This window comes from Branchiostoma belcheri, unplaced genomic scaffold, assembly GCF_001625305.1.
Source record: "Branchiostoma belcheri isolate BF01 breed outbred unplaced genomic scaffold, Haploidv18h27 scaffold34, whole genome shotgun sequence".
NCBI lineage: Eukaryota > Metazoa > Chordata > Leptocardii > Amphioxiformes > Branchiostomatidae > Branchiostoma > Branchiostoma belcheri.
The window spans coordinates 166,994-176,964 of NW_017803954.1; the positions used below are offsets into that span (position 1 = coordinate 166,994).

Consider the following 9,971-nt stretch of genomic DNA (forward strand, 5'->3'; position numbering starts at 1 on the left):
TTTCTGCCCCACCGATATTATTTTGTTCTGATTGTCATCCAAAATCAAACAGGCAATTCTTACTGCATTATTTGACCTCAGACAAAAGGAAATAAGACATTGGAAAATTCAGACTTCCAGGAATTATTTTGGGTTTAGGGACCATGAACTTGACTCTTCCACCTCTCCAACTCTTCCCCTATCCTACTCAAAACACAGTGAGTGAGTGAGTGAGTGAGTGAGTGTGTGTGTGTATGGTGTGTGTGTATGGTGTGTGTGTGTGTGTGTGTGTGTGTGTGTGTGTGTGTGTGTGTGTGTGTGTGTGTGTGTGTGTGTGTGAGCATAACTCAAGAATTATTGATGGATCTATATGATATTTGGTGTGCTGTCAGGTATTAGAAGCTCATATTTGCATAATCAATGAGCAAATGCTATAATATACCCGAGTATAATACCCAAGTGACAGGAATGTCATACTTGGGAGGTGTGGAAGTTAAGTAAAGGTGAACATTATTAGACACAGATTATGCACGTCGGTGCATCATTATTTGTTCCTCCTTACCAAGCTGTGAATTGGTCCCCAGAGTCTGTCTGATTTATAAAGCTGTGCTGGATGATGGATCAGTACCCTGCCCAGGAAGAGTACTTGTGGCCGTGTTATCATTCCGAGAACTACCATATCTTCCAGCCTATTGTACCATACAAACAACTCAACGCTCTTTGCCCACTGTATTATCAGTTCCGCATCACGTTTATGCTGCATTTAGTTTTTCTGAAGAATAGCTACCTTGTCATTTCGTCATGGTTACTCTTGTTCGTGGTAGTCCCTGTGTTCTAGTTTGAAAAGACATTGCAAAACGGTTAAACGACGTGTATCAGCTGGTTGTCTCCTCTTTAAGCTGTCTAAAGGAAGAACATGACAAAGGAAGATGATGCATACATAGTTCAGGTAGTAACGTTTCTTGGACCCCGAGCAGAATGAAGACATTTTGATGTATGGCTGTTTTCCCATCGCCAGGAGCACACCATCATTTTCTACCAGTTTCTGGCCACTAACTCCCCAGAGAGTGGGTTTGTATGTGGTTGCGTGCAGATTAAGATCGTATCGGGTCAAAGTTTCCGTGCTTGTGTCCAATTGTCTGATGTTAGAGGTTGTTACGTGAATGAGAGAAGACAGCTCATTTAATTTCAGAAGTGTTCCATTTAGAATGAGTCCAAGGGGCGGATCTAATACTCTCTCGTCCTAGGAACTCGTCTTCTCCATTTTCTTTAGATTTGTACCTTTTAGTTTTCTGAATTATGCTATTTCTCTACTCGATTTATCTTTTATACCGATGTTCTGTGTACGCCCCCTTTTGTAATCCTGGCCTCTTGGCGACGTGTATCATACAGCAAAGACTCGTGGCCATGCTAAGTGGGACAGTCCTGAGGTCGTGACGTACTGTGTGTAATGGTAATTAATAACTCTCCTCATGTGGCGTGCCAGGCGACAATTATCGCCTAGGTTGCTCGGGGTTCAAGGTTTCTCGTTCATCCTGTAACTCCGAATCCCGCTAACACGGAGTTCACGGTAATCAAAAGCGATGCCAGGAGTAACATTACAGTCTGCCTGGCTCCTTGTGCATGGCAGATTACCAGCGGTGCTGCATGTAGACGTTGCCACAAAGAGCGATACAAAGCGGGTTTACCGGGTTATCGCAGCGCCTCCTGTGAAAGCGGTTTGAGGTGAAAGCATTTTCAACAGCGCTGTTGGGCGGTGATGTTTCCATTTCCTTTCCCAACGCGCTTTTCGCTGCTTGGCACTTACACACATTTAACAAAATCAATAAGCAGTGTTTAATGATAAATCAAACCAATCAACTTGGCAGTCCGTGCACCAGGTGCCTTTACAGCAGAGTTCCGTTACTTGAGATCTCGGTCTCGGCCCGACGACACACCCATCCCGGCACGGCAGTCTTGAAAAATGTCTCTCCTGATAAACATCGATTGATTCCTCTAGTCGGATGAATATTGATGCCGACAGCCAGCCGCAGATCTCCGGAAAACATCTGGGTTATAAAAGCCAGGGGCAAGGATGCCGCAGCCGGGGCGCGCAGATAAACACTCCGGCAGAACTAATGTATGCCTCCGGTCTGTACGGGATTCCGGCCGGGGGGAAGTAGGCTGGGAGCAGCACGCTTCAACAAGATTACCTCATTTTTCATAACCTTCCTGCGCGTTTTATGTTCCCAACATTCAACAGGGAAATATACGAGCGGCGCATTCTAGAACTCATGTTTATAGATTTGTTCATGGGGTTGATCATATCAATCTGGCTGTTACAATATCATGGTATTATCATATAACTCAGATTGTGTCTCTAGTCGTGGCAGGCTGTCTGGGATCCAGCTGCCCGCCTGCAGCATGTATCCACGGACGCTTTATAATGAGTCCCTCCCCGTGGTCCGTTCGCACATCATCAGAATTTCACTTACGTACCAGAGAGACGTTCAACCCGCTTTATGAGCAGATTAAGAGCCGACCCTGAGCCTTTTATGAAGAGACAGTACTGATTTGATATTTTGGTTCTCGGATTCTTCCGCTACAATTTTTGTCCACATCAATGCTGTTACTGGACAGGACATTTTGAAGCATCGACTAAATATAAAATCACAGCTGCTGCATTACATTTCACATATATGTCATATCTGGTACTGAAAATTGTTGAAAACAAATAAAACGTGAAGCGTAATGATCTACAAGTAGCTGATGTGTTAGCTAGCTCGGATATACAGATACAGATGTACCGGTTATACAGATACAGAAGTACAAATAAGAATCGTTAGAGAAATGATTCATGCACATTGAGAAACCCTACAGGACCTCTCACGTCAGTATCCTCCAGTCACATCCAGGCAGTTGTAAAATGATTGACATTTGACAAACAGATGTGCGCCTTGGGATAGAACACCGACAACTTTCCACGACAAAACGAGCATGGCTGGGAGCAACAGAGCTAGTCGGTTTGTCAAACTGAACTGTGCCATTCCAGCAGTCAGCCCTAGGCTAGTCGGGGAGATAGCCTGTATAATGTATGGCCGGATCTGTGTAGACCTGGATCTCTACTCCTTGGGAATAGTAATGCACTGCTCGTGGGATGTGTTCTTCTAGCGAAACGTATGCTTCTTTTGTCACAAGTAGGTCATCGAACAAAGCCGCCAGCCCGCATTATTACAGTAGGGCCGTGTTAATAACGCCCTGCAACCAGAGGTATCCATGTACACGTAATTCTGCTGTAATATCCCCGGGGACTGGGAGGTAACGTTAATACTATACTGCAAAAAGAGCTGTCTTGGTTAAATATTACACACTTCTAAAACAGACTTTTCGCCTTGAGGCGCCTTTCGTTAGGTTAAAAAAGAATAAGAACATTTAGATACATTTCTATGTCAAAGGATACACCGTGTACGTCATTAAGGCTTCTGGATGTAATTAGTCATTATCACTTTCGATCGTTGATATATACTTGTCATTTACTTTGTTTAATGTGTATTCAATTATTCGTGGGAAACATATTCAATCATTTATATGTCAAAAACGCGTTGCCATCCGCTGTACTAAATGCCGCATTTTTTCATTCAATTTTGCAATATTTTAGAGTGCCACCCAATAGAGATAGACTGAATATAAAAATCGCCTTTAGTTTTCATTGCATACAACAAGACGGAATAACCGACTGAAGCGTCTGCATATTGCATAGCCTACTTTGAAGTCGTGCAATCTAAAACGGCGCAGACGGGACTTAGGAAAAATGACCCCTGGGGAGACCCACGCAACATAATCACGTCACCTGTTAAATCGACACGTTAACAGGTTTGGTTACAATAATGACGAAGGGTATGAATTAATAGTGGATTAATGAATCTAGCTGGATTGAAATAGCCCGCCTTTGTTCTCCAGCCTGCGCGAGTGGTGTACCACCAAACAGAACCACGCTCCAAGTTCGCGCTGTCACCCTTGCCTTGCTGGCGTGCCCTTACCCCGCCGCTAGACCATCAGGTTATCGATTCTTCCATTTATTATCAGTTCCTATCGGTCGATATCGTCCTGTGATGAATATTGATGTTGATGCCTTGAAGGTAATGACGTGGCAACACCCCTGGTTTTAATTGATAGGGGGGCCAGATTTATTCTACAAGCTGCAGTATGAATAGCGGATCCAGAGAGGGTTTGCCCCAAACTGGGCAACGCCTTCCGCCCCAGCGGAGAGGAGCGGCTTTCTCGTGATTTCACAAATCACGCTTCCGGGACCCACGCGAGAATCTCGTCCGCGAAATGGCCGGGGGAGCCTTCGATGTGCCGGTGCTGACGTTCTATTGTTAATTCTTTTCTTGTAAACGTCGGAGAAAATAATGATTTGTCGGCCAGATGGATGTATTGGGCCCAGCTACTGTGGTGGTGTTTATCGGCGGACGGTTCCCGTGCAGGTATGATGTGTGCTGCAGTTCTCCTGGCGCATTCCCGGGCTTGCCGGCGCTCTGTCGGGAGGCGGCCCGCGCAGAGCAGACACCAGAACAGACCGGGCTCCTGATGCCGGCCGCCCCTGGCTCCCAGGACCGACCCATTCCAAAAGGACGCTGCTGTGCTGTCATTTCATAAGCTTTTCGACGCCGTGTTGGATTAAAAAGTGCAACGAAAATGCCGCGTATGGTGAGGATAAGGAAACGGGACGACAAGACCCCACAGACCCAACAACAACAACAACAACAGGCCCAAGAACAGTCCACCGCCAAACGACGAGACACCAAGAAGGAAACTAAACCCTCCAAGAAGTAAGTGGTCTAATTACGGCAGCTCATATCGTCCCGCACCTTTGCGAACCCTGAATGGGAGAAAAGAGAAACTGGTCACGGGACCTGCCGCTGGCTGTGCATCCATTCTTTTTTCTTATTATTCCGTAACAAAATAGCGTATTTAATCCTTAGGCAGGGCCTTATTCTGTTATTTGTTAATCCACCTGCATTGACGATGATGATGAAACATTAACGTGAGAAAATGCGGTGATAATGCGGGGTAGATCAGGACGGGACCGGTACCCCAGCTGAGTTCCGCATGGCGGTGTGTTCTAGCCCCGCCCCTCCCGTTACATCTCATGCACTCTGATGGCGAAATTTGGTGCAATCGCCTCCTCGGATACCTCATAGGCTGGCCGAGATTTTATGCGCCACTTTTGCTACCAACCTGTCGAAGATTTGTGTGTTTTTCCATGACCTCGAGGCTCGACCTGGGAATGGCAGATTTATGGTTATTTGTTCTGGTCTGGAGGACATGAAAATTGGTATATTAAGACATTTTGACCCTTGGTAACAAACGGTGTTACAGGAGGCGCCAGAACAATCACCTCATCACAAAAATGACTTAAAAACTCAATCAAACAACAACGTTATGTTGAGTCAGAGTTTTCTTACTAACCCCAACCCGCAAAGGGTAGGGGCACCGGCAAAGGTAATAGGATTTTTGTCGTCATGGTAGGAAGGATTCCGGAGAAATCCGATAAATTTGGGGTGCCTGGAAGAGGCCTAGGTGAGCGCGAGTGCACGTTTTCGTCCGGTTAATTTGCGGCTACGTTTTCTCAATACCTGCGGTTACATTATGTCAGACATCATACGGTGTTAAAGGTGTCACACAATTCACCTGTCTAATTTTCTACTGTCTTGCGCATTGATGAAAATTGGACAGTGTCTCGTCTTGGCGACCGTCCAGCCTAAGATGTAAAACCTTTCAGTCTTAAAGAAAGGGGACCCGGCGCGTGATGGGTGTTTTAGACTGACTTTGTCTACAAAGACGAACAGTTTCGATTACAGAACGTTTAGCTGTTGCGTGCCACCTGATACACGATAGGGTGTTTCGTCTGGGAAATATTCATACAGAATATCATGGATCTCACAAAGGGTCCTTGATATCGTTGTGGTTACCTTAAAGTGCCCTCCAAACCACGGATGAACGAGCACAGATTTTATCTGTTTAGCCCCAAGGGCCAATTAGGTCTCCGGTCCGTTTTAGAACACGGGCTCAATAATGCAACTTTCCTTCTGTTCAAATCCTCTTCTCGGTAAAATGAAATATCGGACATGGATGGCCGTCTTCTGCGCTTTTGGACAATTTCCTTGCGTCGCAAAATTATTGAGATTTAGTTTTGGTCTACATCCCAGCCACTGACCAATCAATACCTCTGCTGTGGTGTATGGAAGATGACGTCATGGGGGTGCTTTCGGAGCTGTTGTGGGCACAAATGAGTCGTATAAAGATTTCATGCGGCGTGGAGGCACGGCGAGGGGGGAGGGCTCGCCACAGGACTCAACCAAGTGTCCCGCACCGGTACCATTGTGGGTTTCGCCCCACCGTGGATTGTCAGCAAATTTAGATTTTCTTCTCCTGAATCTTCCTGCCTGACTCCGTGAGGCGTGTTCATTAGCTTATCAGGCAGATGCAGAAGAGAGGCGTCAGTCCCCATCACTCAGTGCGGTAAATACCTACAGTGCGATAACATCACACAGGCGGCCGCTATCTCTTGTCTCTCAGGGAAACACTTTATAGCTGAGCACAAAGAAGCGCCTATAGGTTACCGAAGAAACGATAATGCGGTGCTTTGGTCAGATCGGCGCTTGGTGCAAACATAGATCTTTCACTCTAAATGTGACCGGTACAGGCCCGCGAGTCTTAAAAGGCAAATACACTGAACTCAAAGGCAGGACATAATTGCAACAAAAGGAGCAATTGCAACATAAAGGGAAACATGAATCACAAAAACATCGCTGTTCACATAATGTATTATTTACATGACCTGTCTGTTTATTGTTACCGGTTATCTTTTACAATTGCCAGTTAACACGAAGAACATAAACTGGGGTCATTCACCTGTGATTTTCTTTCAATTTTAAGGAATCCGCCGCTCTCACATCTAAAAACATGATACGCTGCATCACTCAGTTGAGGTTATGTAGAACAAGGAGTAGCTAGCTAGGGATAAATAAATTTCTTCCAACTGTGAGACAGTTAAAACTTAATCACCTTCAAATTGTTACTGTTCTAAATTGATTGCAGAGAGTGACAAGAAATGTACCAATCATTCTGAAGGAGTTTTCACACTATTCATTCTTTAAAAAGCTTCGACCTATGCCAAAAGAGCGAATCATTAGTGTGTTAAGTGTGAATTCATTATTGTACGTATGTGGAGAACATGACAAAGCGCCATATTGCTCCTCTGGTACAATATACAGGCTCGTCAAGAGAGCGGCAATTCAGAAGACTGAGCAGACGACAAGCGGTTTGTCATGTCATGTCGTTCGTAAAATTGGACGAATTTTATGCCGTTAGAGGCAAAATCTATGTTTCCAGCCCTTCTATAATTGCAGCATCGTGCGGTGTGTTGAGAACAGACCACGAATGCACGCCCCAGAAGCGGAGTACGTCCTTATAATGAGCAGGGGGTGGGCAATAACGACTGTTAAAGTGATGGCGCCAGTGAGTGCCTTTATTACGCGCCTGTTACTGCGGACGCAGCACATTTACAGGCAGCGAAACAATAGCCGAGCCATTTATATTCCGCTACGAGATGCCTTAATTGTCTCCTTATATGGCCAAGCCCCGCTGGGTGCCGTTTGCACGACGCTGCTTTTGTTCCATGTTGAGCTCTGACCTTGTGTTTGCATGTGGAAGAAATAACAACGCCTTGATGGTTGTGTTTAAAAATGGAAGGTGCTTTTTCGCCTTTTTATATGCTCGTGTTTACAAGGCATGCATAAGGGCAATGACCCTGTTTGGAATATATTCTGTTTGATACATTGACTCGAATCTCTATTCTGGCACAATTGCGTGTAAGGACTCAAAATTCGCCTTGCCTTATTCATACGGACAATGATACCGAGAATGACCTGGGTGCAATTAGAAGAGATACGCTTCCATCTTAGGACAAAAAAAAGATATTTTATATTTCAATTCTGGTTCAAACAGGCGTTTTACATGTGTTATGAGATGCGCCATGTGCTGTCCTTGGTGCTGAAACCATGGATGTTGTTGTTCCATTGTGTGTCCATGTGAACAACATCCATGGTTAGGCCACAACGAAGTATGAATATACACACGCCAGCCAACCAGATAAATGAAACACCCGCAACTGTCCGCCTTATCAAAAAGTATGACAAATGATATCAGAATACATAACTAGGAGGAAGGCGGGAGTTATAATAAGATGAAAAGTACCAACAAGGAAGCAAGGATAAGGAGAATGTGATAAAATAAGTAATTCCAAACATGTAGGACTGTGAACATTGTAAATTCAAAAAGGGAGCGTAGTGCAGTAAATTCAAAAAGGGAGCGTAGTGCAGTATTTGACGAACTCTGGAGTCTAGGAGTATTTATTATTAGTTGAACAGCACATAGCCCGATTAATCCAACATCCATCTTCTTTACGTCGGACTCAAGATTGACAAAAGCAGAGGGTCAAAATGAGATCGATAATAATAGGACTACTGATCTCAAGAAAGGTCATAGGTGAAAGATGAGGTGAGCGAGAGGTCATCGGTGCTGTTTTGTCGGTTTAAACCAAGTGTTGATGAAATAAAACAAATGTTTAGCAGAACTTAAAAGCAAGTCGAAGAAAAGAGCAACTTTATCCAAATTTCATTCATTCATTATAACCAACTTTAAATCTACATCGGCAACAATGGGCACGAATGTGCCTCACCCTGAATTGTCTATGGTTTGTTAGAATTAAGTAAAACAAAATAAAGCTAATATACATAGGTGCAAACAATTACATGCACAACTTGTTGAGGCAAGAAACCGAACTCGTAGCGAAGATAAACTATTTACCCGGTGTTCAGGACAATGAAATGGTTTCCGATGCAGCAGTATTGCCACTACAAAACCCTGGGGTCAAAAGGCCGTGGAAGGACATGTCTTCTGACATGTCTGACAGGGAGTGAGAGAGAAAACATACCGCTCAGCACGTTCCATCGATACCGTGGAACTATTTTAGGTCGCGCCTGCGGGACGAACAACCTAGAACATAGCTGGATTACCGCTGTGTTGATCCCATTCACAATATTACAGAAAGATTCCTGCAAATGTACTCCAACCAGATATGTACTAACTTGTAAAACGTTTTTGAAAATATAAAGCTAAATGCTACCTGTCAAAACAAATTTTCGGTCCCATTGGATGATATTAACAATGTGCATCTCTTTTTTCTATAATTCATTTCATTCTACATGTCATGTCATAGTCACTCAAGTTGGTCTTATCTTTAGTGTAGTTACTATTTGTTTCTTTGTCGACTCCATCGCTTCCCAATTAACGCACAATACTACCTTGACATATAACAATATTGATTTTTGGTATGCAGCCAAACCATGCTCTGTCGTTAGCAGGTTTAGGTGTAGTCTTGAAATGTCACGTTTTTATGGACTTTACTGTGTACTTTAAGCACCTTACTCAAAATTACTCCATATCACCAAAAGCCAGGGATATGACGCATGTCGTAAATCAATTCATTACTTCCATCATAATTGCTAGACGTTCCTATAACGATGGCTAAATGACTACATTTTCTGATGCTACCGATATTACTGACTGTACGTTGCACCAAACGCACAGCGATACATAAATCGTTTATTCTAAATAATCCTATATATTTAGCCACACTCTGCTCAGATATATCATAGAATAATCACAGCCATAACTGAGAGAAATAGCATTACTGAAAAATAACATTCATACACATTTAACTAATATTACATTTCCAAACACAGAAGAGCTTTAAGTAGTTGTAATCAGGGTTATTTTCCGGAAATCCCCGAAGATGGCCCCTCGCGTTGTTGTACTATCAGTCACACAATGCGCGCTGGGGCCCTCCAGTCTCCCTGGGATCGTGTGTCAACCCAAGCCGCCGCATGCGTGCGATTCGTCCAATACTCTCGTCCCCAGAGGTTCCAGTGTCAGAACCCTTACCG

At 44.2% G+C, this 9,971-nt stretch overlaps 1 protein-coding gene across 5 annotated transcripts in view; it reads left to right on the plus strand.

Moving 5' to 3' along the window:
• LOC109475561 (tripartite motif-containing protein 2-like) overlaps window positions 1-9,971 on the plus strand; it is an 82,394-nt gene that overhangs the window by 18,595 nt on the left and 53,828 nt on the right. For 2 of the 5 annotated variants that reach the window (XM_019776228.1, XM_019776230.1), the window contains exon 1: window positions 4,224-4,790. The exons of the other annotated variants lie outside the window; for them this stretch is intronic. In XM_019776228.1, the coding sequence (XP_019631787.1) occupies window positions 4,657-4,790 (134 nt within the window). In that variant the 5' untranslated portion in view covers window positions 4,224-4,656. Of the gene's footprint in view, window positions 1-4,223; window positions 4,791-9,971 lie in introns of those variants that run through there. 5 annotated transcript variants of the gene reach the window in all.